Below are 26,979 nucleotides of genomic sequence, written 5' to 3' on the forward strand. Positions count from 1 at the left end.
AGATTTTTAGAAAATGGATAAAAAATGAAAAAACGGAAATCATGCCAAACAAAACAAAGCCTAAGAATCCAAGACGTTAGTTTTGTACAGAGTGAAAAACCTAGAGACAATAAACCGAGTCTCACAGTAATGATTCACGAATCACGACTCAACGACCTCTCTCGCACTTTATTGCGTCTCTACCTGAGGTGAGATGGCTGATGTGAAGCCAAAAATCCTGGATGATCCAACTGCAAATCTGGAACAAAAGGGTCGACCCGTCGGCGGCACAGAGCACAGCTGGTGCAGAGCCGTAGCAGGGGGCACCGGCATAACCGTCCTGGCCATGCTCTTCACCAAAGACCCTGGAGCCTCACTTCTTCAAAGTGCTCTCCAGGAACTCCAAATATCCCATCCCATCCTCCGTTCCAGAATTACTAGAGACGACAACGCCAACAACACCTTCTTTTTCACCGTATCTCCCACCCCTCTTCTTCAAATCCAGTCCTTCGATGTCTCCACAACCACCGAACTCCTACAACACCTCGGGGAAGCCGATTCATACAGTAATGGCCATATGATCTCACCGTTTCATCGTATTATCGAACACGAATTGAATCAAAACCCCTGGGCCGACCATTCCGAGATCGATGTTCTCTTTGCCAGCCTTTATGCTTTTCCGGATTCGAAGTGGGTTGTCGCACTGCGCATCCACACATCCGTCTGCGATCGTACATCAGCGGTTTTTATGCTGAAAGAACTTCTTGGGTTGGTCCGACAAAAAGCAGGAGGAGGAGGAGGCGTTGGAGAGGAACTTCAGGGAAAGGCAGAAACGGAGGAGTTGAATTTATGTTTAGAGCGGCTTATCCCCGATGGAAAAGCAAACAAGCCTTTCTGGTCTCGAGGGGTGGATTTGCTCGGCTACTCCTTGAACGCTCTGAGGTTTGCAAATCTAGAGTTTAAGGATGTGACATTGCCACGATCATCGCAGGTCATAAGATTGCAGATGAGTCTGGAAGAGTCTGATCGAATTCTTACGGTAAGCCGTTCTCTGATCTTCCTCTCTTTTTATTTACTTTAATTTAATTAATTTGTAGGGGGAAAAACAATGCTGCTGTCTGTTACCTTATCTCCTCCCTTTTCCTGTGTTTTTTTTTTCGTTAACAAAATGATGAAAATCGCTTCATTCGCAAATCCAAAATTTTGGATCGTCCGATCCAAAATTTTGTCGAAATTTTGATCTACTGTTGAATATGGATCGAACGATTTAAATATTTGGCTTGACAGTAAATGCACAGGAGTGTTTTTTCTTCTTCTCGTCTGTTTGTCTGATGAAAAAGATAAAATAAAGATAAACCCAGGAATGGATACCCAGCGGTGTGGAGTAACGCACGGAATGTCCTTTGGACCAAAATATGTTTTCCGTGCAATAGTGTAATGACCTGACAATTTTTTATTTTTTAAAATCCATTTTAACCGGAAAGACCAATTCAGAGTTCCAGACATACGGACAAATTGACAGCGCACCTTTTCTAAATGAGAGCCCACTTAAGCGTAGGCTTAGGCCTCATAGCAGCCTAGGATATGCTTTCCAATGGGTTGGTTTATTTTATTTTCATTTTAACTATTATTACTATTTTGTTTTGGCAATACAACTTGTTTGCGGAGAATAAAACTGTTCAATAGCTGGCAACATATGAATGGAAAGTAAAAAAGGTAGCCTGAAATAATAATAATAATAATAATGATAATAATGATAATAATAATAAATAAATTATTGTCTTAAATGTGTTCGGTCATTGAAAAGTAAGATAATAGTTTTTTATTTTTTATTTTAATTTATTAATTAATTTAAATTTAGCTTATCTAGAAATAAATCGAATCTCACAATAAATGAGATTATTAGGATGACGAGACATTTTATTGGATTACACAAGCCTATTGATAAACATTTGTAGAAAACTAAATTGCAGGGTGCAAGTTTGGCCTTGACGGCTTTGATCCGTCTTGTTCTGGCTTGGGCTTAAGATTTTGGCCATAAAGACAGGTCCGCCAAGGGCGAGCTTGAGATTATTGTTTGTTTGACCTTGGCCTTGATTTTAGCATTGCTTTTGTCCATGATTTTAGACCTTATTTTGACCTTGATTATGACCCTGATTCTGGCTAATTTTAACCATGATCCTATCCTTGATCCTAGTCCTGATTTTTTTAACCTTGATTTTGGCCCTTATTAGAACCTTAACTTTCATCATAATATTAAGCTTTATACTAAACATTAATCCAAACCCTGAGTTATTATGATCCAATGAGTTGACTTAGATTTATATTATTTGTTGTTGTCATTTAGTAAACATAAGTGATTTATTTTTATTTTTATTTTTAATTTGTTATGATGAAAACAAGCTTTTTATTTTTATTTTCATTATTTCTTTTGATGTTGTCATTTGGTAAAAGTAAATGATTTTTTTCTTTCATTTTAATATGTTATGATAAAGACAAACTTATAAAAACAAACAAAATCATTTTTTACATCTTACATTCTTATTAAATATATTTATGTAATAATTATTGATTTACTTATAATTAATTCTAATCCAATTTATTCGGGTGTATTAGAATCAAAATTCTAATTACATTCTTAATTTGGAACATCTAAGTAAAATTTCAAAGTTGAAGGTTCTTAAGAGAAATTTGAATGATGTGATCTATAGATTAGTTTTATCTATATGACATAAGTATTAAAAAATATTTTAATTATAATAGTTGTTGATAAAAGAAGATGTTTCAGCCTTCAATGATGTGAAGTGTCTAAGATCTATTGTATATCTTTTTTATTAATGAATCAATCAAATGAAGATAATAATTTGCAAAGAAATTCACAAATAAATTATTGGTAAAATGTAATTCGTAGTTCTTTTTTATAAGAATCTTATTTTTAATATGGATTTGGCCAAAACTATTGGTATTATTTGAAATAATAAAATTATACTAACCTATGTTCTAAGGTAAATGTTTGACAAAAAGAAAATGTCTAAGTTAAATGTTATTTACATTTCTACTTTCTTCTAGGTAAAAACCATTGGGTTTTAATTAACAAGGTATAATAGATAATTTATCTCATTAGACTGGTTTTTGTCATTTAAAGTGCATTATGTTAGTAGGGATTATTAAGGGTGCAATTGATATTTTGATTTGTTTTGTGGTGATAGTGATATTAAAAGACAAATCACAAAATACCACTAATAATTTATATATATTTTATATGTAAGAAACTCTCTTTTGCACTCCTTTAAGAATTTTTATTTATTTTTGGATAGAAATTTAGGATATTTTCCCTTTCAATGTTTTATATATTGGTTAAGCATATTTTATAATAGAATTATAATGAAAAGTGTAAAATCTAAAAATTAACATCATATTGTATTTGTTAGTCACTTTTTGTACTAGTTAGATACTAACACGTGCAAATGCACGTGACTATATAAGAGAGAAAAATCTAGAAAAAAAGGAGAAATAAAATCTAAAAATAAAAATTTCATAGTAAAAAAGAAAAAAGAATTCCATTTTTAGGGTGAATAGAAAGAGTTGAAACTTTTGCTAAGGGATACGAATAAATAGAAAATTAAAAAAATAAGTATAATAAAAAGTAAAAGAGAATTATTTCTAAGGAAAACATCACTAAATTTTGCACAGAAATAGGAATCATTTTTTTAATTTATCAATATAATTTTTTTTTGTCTAAATATTGAACCTTTCATTACTGAAAATAAAAAGGCCTGAATAGTCTAAAATAGCAGATTGATGGATCAATAATAAAAGGTGGGAGCGAACTTCACCAAACCTTGAAAACTTCAAACGTGAACAACTTGAAGCTAGAAATTTAATTTAGAATTATTTGACCCACTAAAAAAGTGAAACGTAACAGATCTAAACTCAACAATTAAAGAAAAAGTATGGTCTAGAATTGAGGAGATTGTCAATCCACGTCGGTGGCTAGTTGCAAATAACCGTTAGTATTTATTTTTACAATAAATAATACAAAAAGGGTTTGTGAGGCATTCCTAGTTTGTTTGCATAAAAAATGGTACGAGGGAGAGAATTAAGGATGGAGATAATTGTTTATGTTTGATATTTTAAAAAGAAACGGTGAGGGAGAGAATCAATGATGATTTCTCAATGGTGGGTTAGTAAAGCGGTTAGATTTCTAGGAGAATGATTCAAGGGTTGGATTTCCCAATGGTTAGACAAATTAATTTACATAACAAAAATAAAAAAGACCGGTTAGATTTCTAGGAGAATGATTCAAGGGTTGGATTTGGGAATAAAGGAATTTAGGTTTTTTTCTCCCTTCCAATTTCACTTTACAAATAATGGTTCATTGTTTTGGAGATCCTATCTCTTCCAGGGAGATAATAAAGGAATCTAAGACTTTAGTGGGCAATCATGGTTTTCCATAAATAATGGTTTGAGTGAGAGAATCAAGGGAATGAGATAATTATTGATGATAATTAATATTTTTTTACTTCAAATTAATAGTTAGTATAATGATTAAAACAAATAATGAAACAAAATTTAGTATAATGATTAAATACAAATAAATTTGAATAGACAAATTTTGACCTTATAAGAAAGTTAAATTCTTTATGTATAATAGCTTTGTGGGCAACCTTTGTAAATAAAAAATAGGGTCATTTTGTCGAATTAAAGATATGTCACAAATGAAAGTAAATGGACATTTTCGACCTTGTAAGAAAATAAAAAATTTTTTTAATAGCTTTGTGGGTAGTCTTTATAGATAGAAAATAGGATCATTTTTGTCTAATGAAAGATTTGCCATTTTTGAAAGTATATACTTGTAGATAATTTAGATAATAGTATGATAGTATGATAATACATTTATAATAGAGTCAATAGACCAATATTTTTATATATTAGATAGTTCAAATTGAACAACATGTTAGATTCAAAATTAACAAGAAGTTAGATTATGCATATCAATTATTATATGATTCAAATTTGATCACAAATAGTAGGGGGTGTTAATAAAACCCTGTAGACCCAACTTGGCCCATACCCGCACTGAGCCTGGTCCGATATCAACCTGATTTTTTCAACCCCATGGCAGGCTTGGATTACAAAAATAATCAACCGTATGTTAGTTTAGTTTGATTAAGTTTTACTTAAATGTAATTATAACATCAATGCAGGGTTGGTTTGCTGGTAAAACATTATTCTTCATCCAAGAGGTCTTGGGTTTAATTCCCAAAAATGGTGAATTCCTCATTTGTTTCTTAAATATTAGAGTCAGGGCCAGGGTTAGGGCCAATCGGAGTCAAGGCCTTGTTGGCCAATTAGTGTGGGAATGGGCATGACTTGTCCCTATAAGGCTTAGGGCTAGGGACAAAAACTGTAGGCTTTGAATTAGGGTTAGGCTAGAAATGGGCTAGGCCAAAAACATATAAGCCTGGATTGGAATTGGAAAAGTCTGGCTCAGCCTGGCCTTGTTGTAACCCTAAATAGCTTGAAAGTTGCATTCCATGGAAAACTAGTGTATTAACATCAAATTGTTTCTTTTCAAATTAAACACACCTTTTTTTTTTGTGGTAGAAAATTAACACAATTTAATGTTGGAGCTGTAGGGGTGTATGTTACCGCAAATAGTGCAATTTCAAAGGTTGAGGCTAGGAATTGTTCCCACTTTCACTTCATTAAATCTAATCTACTCAAGGCAATGACAAAATTCTAGTTCAAAACCTGCCTTCTTGTGGATCTGGCTTCTCACCTTGGATTCCATATTTCAATAAGGTATTTGACTGTTCATATGCTTTGGGGCACATCCTTAAGTGTGTTAGTTAGGATGTGTGTAAGGTACTTGGTCTCTTAGATTAAAGGTATCAAAATGTAATGAAATTTATTTCTGAATAAAAAAGGGAGTGAAATTAACTTCTGATTGGATAAAATTCGGTTTGGATATTGATCTAAGACGTATACTTCTAGTTCAATTCGGTATTGATTTAGTTTCAAGGTTTGAATTAAGGGTTCAGCTCCTCTCCAAGGAGAATATCTAACCAGGGAGTGCCGGTGAATTATGAGAGCTTATCTCATAGATTATTCTGATCTAAGGGCTCTCAGATAAAACACCTCTATTTTACCCAAGTGAAACCCATGAGACCTGAATTGATCCAAAATCCGATATAGAAAAAAAGTTCTTCATCTTCTTGAATTTAGATCCCTTCTGTAAAGCCAATCCCTCGCTCCAATACTGGGAAAAATTCATGTATTTCACTTTGTTTGAGTTAACCCAGAAAGGGTAATGGTCAAAACGGTGAGTTTTCTCACATTCCACAATGGTTGCCAATGAGTGTGTAGACGAACTGTAGAGTTAGGGTTCAAAGAGAAGTGGGAAGAGATGGCAGTGAAGAAATAAACAATCCCAGAACTAATCAAGTTGCTGATGTTAAGTGGTGTAGTTTAGGAGGAGAGGGGGTTTTGCTAACTGTGAGGAAGAAGGTGATATTCAAAGTGGAATCAAAGCTTAGATTTGGTGATAAAGTTGAGTTGGTAAATGGTTCTTGCAGGAGATGTGGTGAGGTAAAAAGACTTTGCAAGATCAGGGTAGTAGAATAGAAGAGCCTGAAGAAGAAAAGAAAATGGAAAATGCAGTCTCAACCTCATTCTTCGCTGAGATTTGACTGCTCCGAGTTTTTATTCTTATTTTTATTTAAAAAAAAAAAAATGTCATCGGGTGAAGACCTTTCTTTCTAGTCTTGGATCAATTCGAGTCTCATGGGTTTCACTTGAATAGAAGTGTTTTATTTTAAACCTTGGATCAAAATAATCCACGTGGCAAGCTCTCATAACTCATTGGGCACTCCCCATAGATATTCTTCTTGGAGAGGAGCCGAACCCCAACACTGAACAGTAAGTGAATACAAAATCTTTTACCCAAAAAAAAAGAAAAGAAATATGAGCTCTTTAAATGTGATGTGTATTTGATGTTGTCATTAGTGTTTGGAGACATTCAGGTGGTAGGAAAGAAATGTCTGAATGCGTAGTAGCATTGGTAACTAGGGGGGTTAATTACTAAGCAAAGTTGTATGCTTTGCTTTGGAGACAATACTTTTTGATAACATATATGACTTCCTAGAGGGGCCAGCTTTGGCACAAGGGTTGGTGACCACAGTTTTAGCTCTGAGGTCAAGGTATCAAAACAGCCATTCAACAAAAATTATTGGGGTAAGAATGCATAGGAAAACTGCCTCCTGGACTTTGCTTGTGCAGAAGTCTTTGGCACCAGATTTGCCATATAGGGTCTTCATAGCAATAGAAACTAATAGTAGAATGAGCTTCTAGAGAACAAAAAAAGATGGTTCCAACTGCAATACGGAATCTTTATTATAGGTAAGACTAGAAGCCCACAGATCATATTTGAGTTTGTACTTTTTCAGCTCAAGTAGAAATTAAATACAATGACATATTTAGCCTTGTCCCAACTTAATAAGGTTGACTACGTGATCCAACAAAATCAAAGTAAGGAGAAAACTTGTTCAGGACAAGAAAGTAGGAAGAGGGAGGAATTGGGAATTAGATGAGAGAAAAATAAGGTTGAAAATGGAAAATGAAAAGATGTGAAATAAAATAAAGAAGAAAATAAGAGATCAAAGTAAGAGGACATGGTAAAAGGATCATAACTCAGTAAAGGAGAATCTTAACTAAAAAAGGTTATATTACCTGCACCACAATAGGCTGTGTGCATTCTTTTCATTAGAACTTCTGTAGTAAATTGAGGGTTGCCCCTTGATCTTTCAGCTCATTTAATCAGTCATATTGCTTCTCCTTATAGAGTGTTGTTAGGCACTTAGGCCTTCGTCAAACAAATTCATACCCATGGTTTAAGATCTCGTGAGATGTCTTGCTTTTTTACGAAGGTGACACGAGATGAAGGGCGAGACGAGATAACGGCAAGATTCCCTTATCTCACTTGAGATCTCACCTATCTTGCCATATCTCTCCCTAGATCTTGCCTTATCTTGCTAGAACTCTTAATTTTTGCCCATTTTTTCTGGATCTTAGTTGTATTTTCATATGTAACAACTCTTAGCACATCTACAATACTAAAGGAAGATCAATCATTCTATGCTTGTCTTATGAGTTGTGACTTTTATAAAACTATTAATGGTTGTATAATTGTATTATTCTGTTTTCGATAGTCAAGATTGTAATACTCATATAGATGTAATTTTGATAACATTTAAGTTGTTTGATGTATTTGAAACCCTTGCTTTTCATTAATATGCATTAAAGGTTCTATATTACAAGTTGTATAACCTTGCATTCCTCGATCCTGTAGCGTTTCGGTTTTACACTTAGGGTCAACTTAGAACTTATGCTTAAGGTTGTTTTCTCACAAATCCAAAGCCACCCATGTGTTTAGAAGGCCTAAATTAGGCTAACCACCAAGTTTGAGCCCATCTGGACTCTAAAGCCCATTGAGTTGGCCCAAAAAGATGACCATATCTCGACCGAGATCTCGGTTTTTGGAAGGGGCGAGACCTCGCTCGAGTGCGAGATCTTGAACCATGTTCATACCGCCTCAAGCATTGCACTGAAAGTTTGTCATTTATTAATGCAATCCTAGTCAGCTACAATATTGTCATTCCTTATTCTAGTCTCCGTAGATTTTATTATGGCTACAATCTTAACATCCTCATCTATGATACAAGATTATTGACATGATACTTCTTAGATGCCAAACATTCTGTCGGATGTCTGGTCATACTGTTGGAAGTATGATTAAGGTTTCCTAATTGGAGTAGACTCCTCTTTTAGTTATGCTTTTATTCTATTTGCTTTGTATTTCCTTATCCTACTCAGAGTAGGATTTACTCAGATTGTAAACTATAAAATACCCTATTGGGGCCTATGAATGAAAATAACCTTATGAGCAATTATTTCTTCAAATTCTAACATGGCATCAGAGCCAAAAATTGATTAGAAAGGAATGATCGTTTCTCTCTCGTGATTCTACGACTAGGCTTGCTACTGCTGTGACTACACCATTGCTGCTCTTCAACTCTTCAGCATCCATCGCTTTCAGCAGTTGACTATTTTTTTCCTATTCTTTTGCCGTGCAGAAGCAGGTACTTGTTTCTCGCAAGAGTAGATATTGGCTGTTTTTTTCTTTCCCATTCCCATCGCCTTCCACTAGCAGTTTTTTTTTGGAATCGCAAGAGCAGCAATTTTTTTATTCTTGCAATAGCTTCTTTTGGAATCACAAGAACAGCAGGATTTTTTTCTCTCTTGGAATCGTAAGAATCAATCGTTGCCTTCCGGCAGCAGTTTCTTCTTTTTGGAACTGCAAGAGCAGCCGGACCTTTTTTTGTTTTTTTAATCGTAGGAACAAGCGCTGCCTTCCAGCAGCAGAATCCTACACTATTCCTTAAAGACTGTTTACTGCTTCACTTTTGTGCTTTTCTCCACATGCCAAGACCAGCTCAATCTTGGTAGAACCATATCTTGATTTTTTTTCCTTTCTAACCTACGGTTCCATTCTTAGGGACTTGTTTTGGAAATTTGCATATTTTCAGGGGTCTACCTGTAAATTCGCATATTTTTAGGGACCTAGTTGTAATTTTATAAATCTCCAGGGGATTATTTGTAATTTTTCATATCTTTAGGGACCTGTTTGTGATTACATATATCTTCAGGGACCTGTTTGTGATTTTCCATAACTTCAGAATCAGAATCAGAATCAGATTCAGAAGAAAAGAAGAAAAAAAAAAAGAGAAGCAGAATTGGCTCATATCATATCATTACCCAAACTTGTCATTACTTAGACTTGTTTGGGTTGTTCGGCTATTGCATTCTGCGACGTTTTAGTTTTTTTTCAGAAGGGGTGAAGACTGAAGAATTGCAGACAATTCTTTCAACATGGCAGCCACCAATGATACTACTGCTCCCATTGGATCCGAATATTTTCCCACTCTTCATTCTCTTTCGGTAAGATTTGACGGCACAAATTACTTGATCTGGTCTCGATCTGCTTACCTGACTATTGCTGGAAGAGGACTAGTTGGATACATTACGGGCACCACTATCAAACCCACTAACGCAGGTGTTTTACAGGATAAATGGATATCAAATGACTCTCTTATTATGTCATTCCTTTTGAATTCCATGCATCCAAATATTGCTCGGGATTACCTATTACTTGATACTGCAGCCCAAATCTGAAAGGCTACTACTGAAACATATGGACAGTTGGGGAATGATGCACATGTTTATGAGCTACGAAAGAAGCTTCATGAGACTACCCAAAAGGAACTAACTGTGGCCCACTATTATGTTGAGTTGCGATCTCTTTGGCAAGAGTTGGATCATTATGGGGATTATCACCCCACTAATCCAGATGATGTGGCGAGATATAAGAAGCACATTGATAAGATTCGAGTATATGACTTTTTGGCAGGTTTGAACGTGGAGTACGATCAGATCAAAGAGCAAGTCTTAAGTTGTTCTCCCTTTCCTACACTAGAACAGTCTTATGCTCTTGTTCAGTGTGAGGAAAGTCGTCGATTAGCCATGCTTCATACTCCTGTTATGGAGAAATCAGCTTTACAGTCTGTTCGCACTAAATCTGATCCAGTTAAGGAGATTGTCAAGTGTGAGCACTGTCACAAACCATATCATACCAAGGAAAATTGTTGGAAACTGCATGGGAAGCCTGCTGATTTTGAGCAAAAACGAGCACAAAGAAAGGGAAAACCAAAGGCTAATCTTTCTGAGACAGTTTCCACCACACCCTCTGCAGACGTTGGTTTTTCACAGGAGGAGTTCGCTACTCTGCGACGTATTCTGCAATCTTCTACTGCCAGTACAACCTCGACCACTGCTTCTTTTACTACCCCTACCAACTCCTACCTTGCTACTTCAGGATCTGGTCACAGGGAAGGAGATTGGACGTGGTAAACTAGACAATGGACTTTATTTGCTCAAGCCGATTGGAGGATCTACTTCTGCTTTGACTACATCTTCTAATCCGATCAATTCGGTAATATCAGATCTTCATCAGTGGCACCGTAGGCTTGGTCATCCCCCTTTCAAATTTTGTCATTTTCTCTAGATTTGTTTTCCTGATACTTTCATCCTACCATTACAATTTCTTCCTTTCCTTTGTTATTGTTTTCCCACGTGTAAAGCTACACGTGAGGGGGAGATTGAAGATGTCTACAATTCAATGCCTTTCATGTAGACTTCCTTATGTAGAATTTGATCTTTGTTACCTTTGAAAGTTTGTCCCTTACCTTCACAATCTTCTACTTTGGAGATCTAACATTGCTATAGAGCTATCTTTTTGACTGTGCAGAACTTGATCTCTGTTAACCCTGGAGATTTGCCCCTTAACTTGACATCTTCCCTTCGGAGATCTAACTTTGCAAAAGATTTGTTGTTTGACCTTTGCAGAACTTGATCTGTATTACCTTTGGAGATTGTCACTTATCTTGACAAATTTTCCCCTACCTTTGGAGATTGTCCCTTGGCAAACTTTCCCTTTAAAGATCTAACATTGCTACAAATCAAAAGTTTCACTTTGGCTGTTTTACCCTAGCAATTGTTACCCCAAAAATATATTTTCCCTCAGATTTTGTGCAGAAATTTAGTCTTCTCAAAATTTGAAGATTCTACCTTTTTTCTTGGGCATTCTTCCTTGGAGACATAAAGTTGCAGTAAAGATGAGGACAAAGCAAATGGAAGTCTATAAGGCAGAAGTAATCTATAAGTTTGAAGATCAAATTGCAGATGTTTACCTGGACAGATGTTTTATACTCTTTTGGTCAAGTTGGGCATGTGTGATATCCATGCCTCAACTTGAGGGGGAGTGTTGGAAGTATGATTAAAGTTTCCTAATTGGAGTAGACTCCTCTTTTAGTTATGCTTCTATTCTATTTGCTTTGTATTTCCTTATGCTACTCAGAGTAGGATTTACTCAGATTGTAACTATAAAATACCCCATTGGGGCCTATGAATGAAAATAACCTTCTGAGCAATTATTTCTTCAAATTCTAACACATACGCAACCCTAGGAACTCTAATTTCAACTTTAAGGTAAGACGTCAGTCATACAGCACTCTTAGATGCACCACAGCACTTCATCCATCCTAATTTCATTTTCTATGCCATATTGTCCTCAAGGTTACCTACTATGATTTCTCCTGGATGTTCAAAATAGCCATTCTGCAATATGTTTCTTTTCTTATTCTGTCTTCTGAGTGAATTATACCTACCTTTTGGTTCTATTAGTTTGGAAACCTAAAAACAAAATTCTTTGAGAAATTTCTCAAGTTGTTCCCAAGAAGTCAATTTTGCAGTTATGTCTTGCTAGACAAGTGATTTTACAATAAAACTTAGGGTGAAAATATGAGTACTTGGTTATGCATTGTTATGATTTCCCATTGGCCCACCCGTTAATGTTACGGTACCAAGCAACACAATTTCTAGAATAAAAAATTGTTTTACGATCATATTAAGCACTGACTTCAGAAGTTTCTACTTTGATTTTGATTGAATTAGATTGCTTCTCTTCCCTTTACTTCTGTTGCAGCTTGTCTGAACGACCAAGTCAGTTCTCCTTCTAGAGGAGATAGGGCTTTGTTGCTAGAGGTCAAATTTTCATTCATATTTCCATGTCAACTTACAGAATCAATTCAAAATATTTGGAATGATCACACTTGCCCCCCCAGTCCATTGTTAAATGTCTTTGAGTATTAAATTGTCAGCAGTATTTGTTTTTGCCCTTTTTTGGGGGTGTGAGTGCTACAACTCTTAGCTTTTTTTAATGCAGGAATGCAAGGTAAGGGGTATCAAATTGTGTGGGGCTGTAGCAGCTGCAGGATTGATCGCTGCAAATTCCTTGAAACACCTCCCTGATAATCTTTGGGAGAAGTATGCTATCATTACTCTTATTGACTGCCGCAAGCTGTTGGATCCACCCCTCCAAGCCCATAATCTTGGTAAATCTTAGTCTCTTTTTCGTATCAATTTTCATTCTCATTTTAGCTCTATTGAAAGAAATCAATATTAAAAATCCTTTTTGATACGTAATGAAACTTTATTCAGTGACTATTGTTTGGACTAAATTATAAAATGAAAAATATGTTTGGTAAGTGAACAATTTTAATTAGTTATGAAATATTTCTTAGATAGGATGCAACTTGGTTAAGGAACTTGAGTGATGAATAGGTGGGGAGGAATATGTTTTTCTAACATCAAAGTAGACAGAGTTCTTACCTTGTTTTTGAGGTCATATGAGCACATGCATGTTAAAGCTACTCCAAAAACCATAAGAATGAATTTTTGCTCAAAATCCATAATAGACTAAAATTCTATTATGGATTATAAGATTTTTTTTCTATTCATTTTAATAAATTATAGATTTGATAATAGATACCAAACACAAACAAAAATAAAAAATTATCAAAAAATGAGAATGAAAATTGATACAAAAAAACTCGTAGACTCCTCTCTCTCTCTCTTTTTTTTCATCGGTTTGTTGGTTAAATACTCATTTCAATGGTTACCTAGTTTTATTCCCTTGATAAAGGTTTATTTTACAAAATAGTTAGAAATGACTTATTATTATATCATCGGTAGAAATTATCACTGTTTAGAGCATTTTTCTATGACATACATGATGATGATAGGTTTTACTTTAAGAAAGTATTATACTTAGTGTCTAAAGGATCTTATATAGGTTATTTTCCAAAATAAAAGAAATTTTTTTTTTATATAGGTTAGTAAATTAACATATTATATACTTTTATTGTCTAAATGATCTTATATCGGTAGATAGGTGAATCTAGAACTTGACAGCTTCAGATAGCTTTTGACAGGTTTTTGTATTATTCTCATATGTTGAGGTTAAAATTGTGTTTGGTGTATTGTTTTATTATTTCTTGGGTACAACGTGATGACAGAGTTATATTTTTATTGAAAAAATATGTTGTGTTATACTCTTAAAGGGTTTAAGAAGAAAGGATACAGATTTTTTGATGCATTATCATTATGTTAAGAAAATCCCATTTGATAATTATATTGTCATATATAGGGGATTTGATTGCAACGTCCATAATCTAATAACCAAATTTAGAATGCTTTGGGGTTTTTTTCCCCTGGTAGAACAAAAATTTAGTTAACTCCACAATGGAATGTACAATCTAACTTATCAAATAAAATTGGCCAACAAAGAAGGAGTAGGGGATTAGAATCATTGAAAAAAGAAACGGTTCCTTGTTGTGTATGATGCCAATGTATCTGTCACACTATTAGCCTCACTAAATTTATGGTGGGAGTTGAATGTTGTTGTATTAGGTGTCATGTTCTGAGAATATTGAATGATCTTCGATGAAGTTTCCTGTTTTGGTTTTTGAGGAGCTCGTTTACCTCCAGGTTTAATCATCCATAATGGTATTTGAAGCCCCTAATTGTTGGGAATAGACCAGAGCTGGGGCATTGTTTTAGCCACAGTGGGATTTTTATGTTCACGTGCTTCTGCAAAATAAAGCACCATCTTTCTTGTATGATCTCTCCCATTCTCTCCAAAACCTGCTTGCTTGGTTTCCATTGAACTTGATCCATCTACATTAATTTTCAACATATCTTGATTGGGTGCCTGCATTTGATCTGTCCGCTCTTTGTTTTGCTGGCTGCTCCATTACCGCTGTTCTTGTAACCCTATGTCATCTGTGATGCAAATCAGTGAATTTGTTCTGATCCTCTGCTTGATTTTCCATATATACAATGCCATGTAATTAACCAAAGTGACCAAAGAGTATTCAAATGGAGAAGAATGCTTTCCTGTTTCAGGCTTGCTGGATTGTAGTCATATCAGTGCTCAAATTTGTTAATGAATGTTATGAAAGGTTGACCATGCTTTTGACTCCATGAGGTGCCACACGGCCCACACTCACTCGATTGACGATGAATGAATATGTGGTCCCAGGTAATTTGATGTATGTTACACACCACACTTAGTTCAAACACTTGACATCCAACTTGTTGGAGTATCACTAATTGGTAATTTCTGGTGTAAGAGCTTCCATGAGAATGTGTGAACTTTTGGTGCCAGTGGAAGATTTAAAAAGTGCCAGTGGAAGATCCCAAAATGGTAGTCAAAACAGGTCCTCATTTTCTTTACAGCAGTCTAAGGATAGTTTAAAAGCTGATGCCAACAAAACTTGCCTTGATGCTATTTGAGACAATATAAATCACTCCTCTATTATTTATGGATGTTGAGGATTTTTTGTTGTAGCTCTGCGGACCACCATTTTTCAACAAGGTCCTGAGTTGGAGCTTGAGGGAAAGGGGGCAAGGAGCATGAAGTTGCAAATTGCCAGGGACCCATTTGTCTTTTAAATATTTTTCATTCATTAATTGGCCCTAAAGTGATTGATTGGGGTTAAGAAGCTTACATTCCTGCTGAGCGAGAAGGATTAGATTTGTGTTCTCAATTCTTATGAGGTTGTCCTCCACTTCTCTTGGATTTGCAAATTATGTTCCAAAAAATTGTTTGCACCATAGATCCTAACCTCTTCAACCAAAAGAAGTTTCTTGGAGTTTCATCAAGATCTTTCAAAACACTATCTAGTAACTGAAAACAAGACAAAATGAGATGCCATTGAGCTTGCAGTAGCTTGAATAGAGAATGATAGCTTTTCCAGTTGCACTTAGGCATATTGCTTTCCAACCCTGCATTCTATTTGTGACTCTCTAATGATGGGAATGGCCAAGTAAATGTCTACTTCAGATGTAGGAGGTATGTGAAAATTTGATGAGAGAGCTCTATTTTCAATGCCCTTGTAGTACCCTGGCTGTAATGTGCTCTTGTCTAGTTTAAGCTTAATTGTTATCCTCAGAATGCACAATAGTCTTGGATTATGCTTTGAAAAGTGGTTGCTTTTGCATGGGTTGCTAGCCCATATAGAGTCAAATCATCTGCAAATGTTGTGTGTCAGGATTTCCCCTCCCCTTGAAAGCTTGGTTCCTTTTAGCTTTTTCTTTGACCTCGCTATTTCTAGATTTGTGAAACACACTTAAGCAGAAAAGACAAAGATATAAGATGAGAGTGGGTCCCCTAATCTCAACCCTCTGGTCGGCTTAAAGTTTCCAAAAAGGGGGGAGCCATTAAGAAGGATGCAAGATGTTGGGAAGTGATGCAAAACATGATTTATTAGATCCATTGTTGAGGGAATCTATAGTTTTTAAGAATAAGTTTGACGAAGCTCCACTGCAGTTCTCCACTGCAGTTAGGCCTTGCTTATACCTAATTTGACTGTTATGAGAACCTTTTTGCCTTATCTGTGCTGCTTGATCTTGTGCATCATCTCATGTCCAATCAGAATGCTGTCCAAAATATGTCTGCCTTGTGTGAAGCCATTTTGATTGGAAGAGATCAATCTAGGCATTAGACTTTTGAGTATGTTCATCAATATCCTAGAGATGATCTTATAACTAAAATTGTATAGACTTATTGACCTATTATAATCCTGTAAAAAGTTTGGGACATCCACCTTTGGAATGAAAGCAATGAAGGTTTGATTTATTGGTGAAGACAATGTGCTTGTTTGGAAGAATTGCTTGACAGCTTATCACATCCTTGCTTAGAATGTCCCAAGAAGATTGGAAGAATACCCTTATAAAGTCATTATGACCCCAATGCTTTTAATCCATTTGTCCTGCAAACCAAATTCTGTTTCATCATCTGTAATGGGAGTTAACAATAGCAATTCCACATCCGCACCATTGATTCTGCCTTTGAGTGATAAATACTCTTGATGTGCCTAAAAAAGACTTGTGCCACCTGTTTATCTTGGCTTATGAGTAACCCATCATTGTGCATTCCTCCGATTTTGTTTCTAGATCTGTCTCGTTGTGGTCAGGTCATAGGAAAAAAAATTCAAGAGAAACTTAAGTTTCAATCAAGTGAAAATGAAAAGCTTATGTGGAAATTTGAGAAACTTTGAGGAAATTTGGGACTTTTTCATGCAAGTTTCGACAGGTTTTTGGGAGAATTTTGGGGTGAGACTCTGCATTTCAGCTAATTAGAGTATAAAGAACACTTGATTGACACATGCATTTTGCTAAAAAAACAAATTAATATACATAATATCAATGTAGAGTTGTCTGAGAAGTACACTATAAACTTAAAAAAATAACATTCAATATAGAACTTTTAAGTTCAAAACATATATTGGGAATTATTAATTATTAATATAATTATATGCCCAAGGGAAAAATTGGAAATTCACTTTTGGGTGGTTGCAAAATATAGGGTTATATATTTTGGTAACCATCGCATCACTTGGGAATCACATTACGGATATGTGAGATTTCCTAAAAGGCGGCTCCCTCTCTCTTTCCCTCTCCAAGAAATGCATAAAGGAGATACTTCGTGGATCTTCTTCTCCTTAGTCTTGGTCTCTACTTTCTTCCATCCACAAAACATTTGGGTTATGGAATACATTCCCTTTCCTCGTGATTGTGGAATCAAACCGGCGACGAGTCCTTGGAGGAATGAGGACATGGATCCAAATTACTTCTGTTGCGGTAATTCTATATTTTGGGAAAAGGCAAATCCAGGTAAGGATTATTCTCCCTTCTATTTTGAGTATAGAGATATAGCAATTTACCAACATTGGCATCAGAGCCTAGGTTCCCACGATTTTTTGTTCCTCCCAATTGTTTGTTTTTCTTGAATGGATCCAATGGGAGGACCAAGGGTTTATAGAAACCCGTAGAGAATCCAAGGTTTGACGGAAACCCATGGAGAATTGAGAGGGTTTAAGACCCTAATTTTCTGGGTTCGAATCCAAGTGGGAGGATCCTTGTGATTTCCCTCCTGTAAAAACATGCATGATTGATGATCCATGAGAATGTATTTTTTGTTTAATAATTTTTGGATTTTTCATGCGTTTTTTTGGGAAATTTTTGGGTGAAAAACAGTTTTTTTCCCCGTTTTTTCCAGAACTGTAAATTCGTATAGTTCGTACATACGTCGTTTGGTCCACAGAGGACTAGACAGGCATCCGTCTGATCACAGTGGACCAGACAGAAGTCCGTCTGGGAGATGGATTTTTTGGACGTTGGTTTGTCCAGTTCAAAATGTGTTTCTAACTTACTGGACACAAGAAGCCCGACACTCTGAGTGATGTTTGGGCATTAAGAGCCTAATGGGGCCTAGTGGGAGCTAGTGAGGTAGAAACGTTATGTGTGAACCACCTCATAGCATAAACATGATTGGGTGTTTTATTTTAGTAAAACAATTTTGATTATGGGTCATTTAATCATGTTTCTAGTATATAATGAAACTAGTATGTAAGTCTATATGGGTTTGCATGAGAATTTGATTGGATGTTTGTCAACATTTCTTTTGGTTTAAATACTTATTCCATATGTTGACTATGCTAGTGTGAATTGTTGTTGCTTGTGTTGTGTTGTGTTTTATGCTAGAATAGTTGAACTCATCCTTGTATATATTGTCTTTAGTTTAATGGCTACTACCAAAAACATCGTTGCTGACCTCACGAAAGGAGATAAACTGAATGAGAGGAATTCTGACCTCTAGCACCGAAAGGTGTAGTATCTCTAGAAGAGCAGGATATGCTGTAAACTATAAACCAGACCATGTCCCCACCTGAAGAAGGTACCACTGCACAACATCGCAAGGACCTTGAACTTTACAATGCCTAGAAGAGGAAAGACCAGGTAGCTAGGATTACTATCCTAAGCTCCATGAGGGATGACTTGATGCTTCGGTTTGAGAAGCATAGGACTGCAAAGTCTTTGTGGGAGGCTGTGAAGTTCCAATATGGAGGGCCTTCCACCTTAAGAGGCCGCCATCTCGGACTCACTTTTGATGGTTACAAGATGCGCCAAGGTCACACCATGAGGCAGCACATAACTATCATATCCAACATTATAAGTGAGTTGATCGCATGTGGGCTCCAAAAGACTGATGAGGAGCAAGTCTCTACAGTCATCAGGTCATTGCCTCAGACTTGGGAGCATATGAAGATCTTCTTGACTCATGCTGATGATGTCAAGACTTTTGATCGAGCTGCCAAGCATCTTGAGCTGGAGGAGGATCGGATGTTGGTTGATGCCCCTCCCACTGAAGTACTTGCTGCTGAAGCGAGCACTAGTAAGGGTGCAGGCTTTAAGCGCAAGAGGGAAAAAACTCAACCTCAGAGTCCCGGCAGAGTAACAAAGGTGGGAACAGAAACAAGAGTGGCCCCAAGCATTCAAGAGGGACCAGTGCTAATAAGAAGAAATCATCTTTAATTTGCTTCAATTGCCGAAAGCTTGGTCATTTTGCTTATGATTGCATTGAGCATGAGGTATGTATTGTGTGTTATACCTCATCTTGTCATGTAACAAGTTCTACTATGCTTGCTGAATTAAGTCCTTTGTGGATTATTGATTCAAGTGCGACATAACACATAATGAGGGAACGTTCGAGTTTCGTGAAATACCGTCGTGTTCCAAGAGGAAGCAAAAGAATAACGATGGGGAATAGATTGAGTATGGAGGTTCATGGCATTGGCACATGCAAATTAGTTTTGCAAGGTAGCCGGATGCTAATGCTCTATGATGTGCTGAATGCTCTAGACATTCGGCAGAATCTTAAATCTGTTACTTTTCTTCTGAGACATAGTTTTAGAGTTGTATTTGAGAACAATTCTTTGGTTTTGTATCTAGGTGATACAGTTTATGGTTATGGTTTTATTATATTAGATACAATGGATTATTTATCTAATTCTAGTAGTGCTTTTGTTTGCCAAGATACTATGTGTATTGATTCTAATATGTGGCATGCTAGACTAGGACAAATTGGCTTAGATAAGATGAACAGGTTGGCAAGAGAAGGTCTCTTAGGCCAAGGTTCACTATTTGGCTGCCAACTTGTGAATCATGTCTAACAGGGAAAGCAACTAGAAAACCATTTAAAAAGGCTTTGAGAGCCTCTCTTCCTCTAGAACTTATTCATTCAGATGTGTGTGGACCCATGAATGTGCATACCAAAAAGGGATAGGCTTATTTCATCACATTCATAGATGACTATACACGGTATGATTACATTTATCTAATTTCTCATAAGTCAGAAGCTCTGGAATGTTTTAAGAAGTTTATGATCTTAGTTGAAAATCAATTAAATAAAAGGATTAAAACTCTTAGAACGGATAGAGGTAGAGAGTATCTCTCCGATATGTTCAAAGGGTTGTGTGATGAAAAGGGGATATCTAGACAACTTACTATTCCAGGGACTTCATAGAAAAATGGGGTTGTTGAGAGGAGGAATAGAACCTTGCTAGACATGGTGAGATCCATGATGGCATAGGCAAACCTACCCATCTCTTATTGGAGAGATGCTTTGTTGAGTACGGCCTATATCCTCAACAGGGTTCCAACCAAATTGGTTCCTTCTACACCATATGAGTTGTGGACCGGAAGGAAACCAGATTTGAGTTACATGCACGCATGGGGATGTGTAGCATCTGTTCACTCTACTTCTCACCAATATGGGAAGCTTGGACCCAGAGGAAGAAAGTGCATCTTTGTAAGATATTCTGAACTCTCGAAGGGCCATGTCTTCATTGGGCTATATGAGAGCGAGAGGATAACGAAACTTGAGTCTATGGATGCAACATTCTTGGAAAATGATTTTCCATCTCTTTTAAGAGTTAACAAAGAATCATCAGAATTCTTTGAGATACAAGATAGTGATCTTGTCACTCCAGGGATTCAGACTTTGGATAATGAACTTGGGGTTCATCTAGAAGATCCTAGTGGGAGTAGGAGTGCAGATGTGATAGCTACCTCAGAGGGTGAGCAATCTAACATGCACTTGCACCGTAGTGAGCGCGGGCTGGTTTCTCATCGACGTTTCAACATAGAGGGTGAAGTCTACATGGTAGCTCCTGAAAAAACCAGCTATGAGATGACTCCAGTCGATGAGCATGAACTGAAGAGTGTGCAGGAAGCTCTTGTAGGGGCAAACTCAAAGGAATGGTTGAAAGCGAAAGAGGAAATGTTGGAGTCGATGAAAGTCAATCATGTCTGGGACTTGGTTGACTTATCGCCGGGCCGAAAGGCAATTGGGAACAAGTGGGTTCTCAAGATTAAGAGAAAGGCGGATGGATCTATTGAGATATTTAAGGCTCGTTTAGTGGCTAAGGGCTACACCCAACGAGAGGGCTTGATTATGAGGAAACTTTTTTCCCTATGGTTAGGTTTGCCTCCATCTGCCTCATATTAGCCATTGTTGCTCAGTTGGACTTGGAGCTTTATCAAATGGATGTAAAGACTACTTTTCTCAATGGAGAACTTAAGGAAGAGATCTATATGGATCAACCTCGAGGCTTTGAAGCTAAGGGACTAGAGCGCAAAGTGTGCAAGCTCAATAAGTCCATATATGGCTTAAAGCAAGTATCAAGACAGTAGAAAGTATGCTTCCACCAAGCTATGATGGAAAATTGTTTTTCCATGCTTGAGGAAGATCACTGTGTTTACACCAAGAGATCTGATGTTGATTATGTCATTTTGACACTGTATGTAGATGACATACTCATGGCTAGCAATAGCAAGGAGCTATTGGAAACCATTAAGAGATGGTTGTCCTCCGTATTTGATATGAAAGACATGGGTGAAGCAAGTTATGTGCTTGGTGTCAAGATTGTCAGAAATTGGCAACAACTGCAAACCAATTGATACTCCAGTGGAGAAGGGTTTGCATTTAAGCCTTAATATGGGTCCTAAGACCCCAGAGGAGAGAATTTAGATGGAAAGAGTTCCATATTCCAGTGCATTGGGTAGCCTTATGTACGCTATGATGTGTACTAGGCCAGATATTTGTTATGTAGTGGGTTTGGTTAGTCGGTACCAATCAAACCGAGGCATAGAGCACTGGAAAGCAATCAAAGAGGATATTGAGATATCTCAAAGGAATGAGTAACTACATGCTGTGTTACCAAGGATCGGATTTGCGGTTAGTTGGCTATAGCGATACTGACTGGGGTGGAGACATTGATAAGCGCAAATAAACCTCTGGATATGCTTTCTTACTGAATGGTGGGGCCATTTCGTGGTGTAGTAAGAAGCAGACTTGTATATCACTCTCGACCATGGAAGCAGAGTATGTGGCATGCTCAACTGCAATTCAAGAAGCTGTTTGGTTGAGGAGATTCCTACGACATACTGGATTTGTGTTGACATCCAAAGAGCCTGCCCTTGTCTTTTGTGATAGTACGGCAGCTCTTAGCAATGTCAAGGACCCCAAGTATCATGGGAAGACTAAACCTATACAGTTAAGATATTATTTTGTTAGAGACATTATAACAAGGAAGAAAGTTGTACTTAAACACATATCTACTAGTCAGATGGTAGCTGACCCTCTTACCAAACCCATAGCCAATGATGTTTTTATTTATGATGTAAAGTCCTTGGGCTTGTGTAGATTGTGACTTATTTTTGTACTGAAACTTTCTTATTATTGAGTAATATGAGTTCATTCCAGCATTTATTCATTTGTTTTTTCACTTTTTATGTGATTGTGTTCTGCTAGCATAAAACGTGATATGTCAATAGGCAAGATAATGGCTCACTCACACGAGCATTCGCCTCTGGCACCTTGGAGGTGAGCAGAGATGAGACGGATTGTGAATAACCTTGTGTAGGTCAAATCATGATCATGTTGTCGCCTTAATTTGGAATCAAAATGAGTTTCTCTATTATAAAGAAAATCGACATGAATGTTCCCATTATTCATGTTGCCTATAGAAGCTAGGTGCGAGTACTTTATGTGGCTTTAGGGTGGCGACAATAAAGAAACTCGAGTAAGGTGCAAGAGGTTGCGACTAGATTAAGACCTATATGGTATTGAGAGGGACATACATTCTATTGTGTATAGAATGCTCCATCATAGTACATATATCATACTATGTATGTTTAGCGATCATTAGAAATGAGAGGATAGATCTCTGCTCCTTTCATTGTGTGAGTCCTAGACCTTATGGTCCATTAGTGTTCTTTGTGGACTTTCGACGACATCATGAAATGAATGGTTGATGTGGCTACTTTGGGGTGTTACCTATGGTCATGATTGATTCAACCTAAAGGGGCATTACCGGGAAAGGAGTCAATTTAAGTGTATTGATGGTCTAGGGCAAAAAGAAAGGTTTGATTCAATTGCACCCTAAAAGTGTTTGCTGGCGCAAACTGTATGTGTTACAGTAGTGAACATTTTAAAGACAAGAAGGTGATCTCTCAGACATGGTTATTAACGCGGCAAAGCGACCAAAGTGATTGGGGCTCCGTCTTGGCGATTAGACGACTAAGCGGCGCTTAAGCGGCAATAAAGCGACCAAAGTAGTTTTGTCAATATTTTTAATATAACTACTTTTTAATACAAATACTTTTTATAATAAACTAAAGTACTAAACAAACATTCATAAAAATAAAAAACATTCAAGAATCACAGTTATGAAAAATTATAAAAAAAAAAGAATAAAAACATAACTTCATCTCATCAAGCGTCATAAGATTCATAACAATAATTATGTAGTATGTACTATATCAGTAATCAATGTGAAAAATGAAAATGAAAGAAAAATACTATGTACTATATCGGTAATCATTGAAAAATGGCTCATGTTTCACACTCTGTTGCTGACATGCACTTTGGGCCTCGGAGTTCATTTGCAAATTGGGCATCAATTCCAAAATGGCTCACATATTTAAATTTATATACGACATTGTAGAATAAATTATGATTAAAAAAAATAATATGCACAAATTACAAAATGTAAAAAAAGCGGTTGCTTTAGCATATAGGCGGCAAATTGGTAGTGCCTAAGCAAAAAAGCAGCAAGAAATCAGCCCGTTAGTTAAGCGGTCACAATTTAAGCGGTTGAAAAACTGCTTTGCCGCCTAGGCGAACGCTTTGATAACCATGCTTTCAGAGGGATTGAGATACCTTTAGTCTGGTAAGTTTGAATAAACCTAGGACACTGTGGTATACTAATGCTTATTTGATGTTTTCTTTAAGTGATGTGCCATTTTGGCCATTTGGGAAGGTTTCTAGGTTGGGGCTCACGCCTGTAAGTATATCACCAGTCGCACAACCCATTTGCCAGAATTACTTGTGGATGTTGGTGTCTGGGACACAAGTGGTCTATGTATCTAGGATACATAGTAGAGAGATCAAAATATGTATATCTGGGATATAGATGTGTGTTTGGGACGTACTGTGATAGAGAGATCGAATGTGTATATCTGGGATATACATGTGTGTTTGGGACACACTGTGATAGAGAGATTAACACTTGCCCTTGTGCAAGTGGGAGATGTTGGGATTTATTAATTGTTAATATAATTATATGCCCAAGGGCAAAATTGAAAATTCAATTTTGGGCGGTTACAAAATATAGGGTTATATATTTTGGTAACCACCGCATCACTTGGGAATCACATTACGGATATGTGAGATTTCCTAAAAGGCGGCTCCCTCTCTCTTTCCCTCTCCAAGAAATGCATAAAGGAGATACTTCGTGGAAGAAGATCTTCTTCTCCTTAGTCTTGGTCTCTACTTTCTTCCATCCACAAAACATTTGGGTTATGGAATACATTCCCTTTCCTCGTGATTGTGGAATCAAACCGGCGACGAGTTCTTGGAGGAACGAGGACATGGATCCAAATTACTTCCGCTGCGGTAATTCTATATTTTGGGAAAAACGAATCCATGTAAGAATTATTCTCCCTTCTATTTCTATTATAGAGATATAATAATTAAGACAATTAAAGGGAAGTATAACTCAGTTCCAAGAGGAGTGCCTTGGTAGATCCATTCGGTAAGCCAAGTAGTACTGTGCCTGTAACATCCTCTCTTCCGACCAACGAACATAGACATTCCATGACATGTTATACCTATGGTTGTCGAGGTAATCAACAACTGCAGCTCTATAAGTCTGGTCATCAACATGCCTAAGATAATCAGTCTGAAGGAATACACAATTTGGATAGGGACGTCCTAATAGAGGGGGTATTGGTCGTGGTATTTGGGGAAACATGAAAGAAAGAAAGAAAAAAAAATTTGAAAAAACTACGAAACTTGCAGAAAAAAGTCCCAAATTTCCACAAAATTTCCCAAGTTTTCTCAAAATTTCACAGGTTTCCCTCGAATTTTTTCTCATGAATTGGCTGGTCTAGTAGGGTCGAACAAATTTCCTAGTTTCACATGTTTTTGTCAAAATTTTCGAGGTTTCAATCAAAATCTGGGACATGTTTTGGCTCCCCCATAGTTTCTTTTCAAGGTTCTCAGAATGCAAAATTTTGATAAAAAATTTGGTTGAATTTTGTATGATGGGTCAGGTAAAAGAAATGAGTATTGCTACCCCCTTAGTGATCCAATTGGTACGAGTTTTTTGTTGCCACAAGGCCTCTTTTTTGATTGAACAAAAATCTGAGTTCGGCTATCAGCTGGTTAACTCTCGTATCCTACTTGATTTTCTGGACTGTATTTGTGTTGCACTGTGCTTATCCAAGGCCTTCCTCAACCTGTTTTATTTACTTTAGGAATCTGAGCATATAATGTTTCTTGTAAAATTTTCAAATTTGTAGTGAATGAGTAAGAAGGGGAACCTTGTAAAATTTGGATTCAGAGTACTGCTAACTAGCTCCAAGAATGCTAGTTCTTGCATCCAGAAGGCCTCGAATCTGAGGAGTTTGCATTTCAAATGTTGTGTAGAGTATGTGTTTACTAGCAAGACCATAAGATCTGAGGATGTAAACGACTCATGATTCACATGAGCTTTAGAGAATGCATCAGTCCATTTTTTGTTAGCAAGATATCTGTTAAGTCTTCCCTCGATTCTTTTGCTCCCTTTTGCTTGTTGTTCCAAGTGATTTTGAGCTTGTAACGGAATGAGCTCGTATAATGTGCAAATCCTTGGAAAATTACAAGATTTTTCAACCTTGGGATGAGCTTGGCATGGTGTATTCTCATGCATTTGAAGGTTCACCACCATACATGTAAATTTAACCATCCGATGTAGCAAGTCCTTTTCAGTACTGAGTTTGTTTCATATATTTGAGAGGTCCAGATTAACTATGGTTTTTTTTCAGGATTTTATCATTCAGCCATTGTGAACACACACGATATAAAGGAAGGACAAGAACTATGGGAATTAGCAAGCAGATGCTATGCGAGCTTGAAAGATTCAATCAACGCCAACAAGCATTTCTCGGACATGGCTGATCTTCATCTCCTCATGGGTAAAGCCATCGACAACCCGGGCTTGACGCCTCACTCATCCTTGAGGACATCTTTCATCTCTATGTTCGAGGACCCTGTGATCGACAATGAACACAATAATCAGCTGCTGCATCAATGGATGGGACTGGAAGACTACATGGGATGTTCTTCAGTGCATGGTGTGGGTCCCTCAATTGCTATCTTTGACACGATCCACAATGGACGGTTAGATTTTACCTGTGTTTACCCATCTCCCTTGCATTCCAGGGATCAGATGCGAGAGCTGTTTGTCACCATGAAAAGGATTCTGGTGGGCGGTGGCATTTGAACATCTTGATGAATTTTTTTTTCTTTTTCTTTTTCCTTTTTTTTTCTCCCAATCAGGTCTCACCTTGCCCTATCCCTCGAATTGGATCCCTTACATTTCATATAAGCGAGCGTAATTGAGCACCGCTGAACTTGATAGTTTCTTAGTCATTCAACCCTCGCCCGGGAAAATTTTAGCTGCTTCGGCTGCGGTTTACCCTATGTTGATTTGGAAGTCAAATTATTATATATTTCTTGAGTTTGTAAATTATCATGTTTACATTTCTTATAATTTTTTTTTGTCTATGGTACTGTAATAAAAAAATGAGGAGACAAAAGAGAAGCCTACTAATTCCACTGTCAAATTTGAAGCAGCTGAGATTTGGTATATT

The 26,979-nt window shown here is 36.8% G+C and overlaps 1 protein-coding gene across 1 annotated transcript; it reads left to right on the forward strand.

The window, feature by feature from the left end:
• The first annotated feature begins 50 nt into the window (after positions 1-50).
• On the forward strand, positions 51-26,979 carry LOC149024207 (GATA zinc finger protein). The gene is made up of 3 exons (XM_089144518.1): positions 51-1,018; positions 12,821-12,989; positions 26,152-26,979. The coding sequence occupies exons 1-3, from the start codon at positions 194-196 to the stop codon at positions 26,607-26,609; spliced, it is 1,452 nt and encodes a 483-aa protein (XP_089000644.1). The 5' UTR covers positions 51-193; the 3' UTR covers positions 26,610-26,979.

This window comes from Hakea prostrata, chromosome 2 (assembly GCF_041222555.1).
Source record: "Hakea prostrata isolate BN-2017 chromosome 2, UWA_Hpros_2, whole genome shotgun sequence".
Classification (NCBI taxonomy): Eukaryota; Viridiplantae; Streptophyta; class Magnoliopsida; order Proteales; family Proteaceae; genus Hakea; species Hakea prostrata.

Coding starts and splice junctions, on each gene's coding strand:
- LOC149024207 (XM_089144518.1), top strand. CDS start 194: ATGGCTGATGTGAAGCCAAAAATCCTGGATGATCCAACTGCAAATCTG. Junction 1,019..12,820: donor AGTCTGATCGAATTCTTACG/GTAAGCCGTTCT, acceptor TTTTTAATGCAG/GAATGCAAGGTAAGGGGTAT. Junction 12,990..26,151: donor CCTCCAAGCCCATAATCTTG/GTAAATCTTAGT, acceptor GTTTTTTTTCAG/GATTTTATCATTCAGCCATT.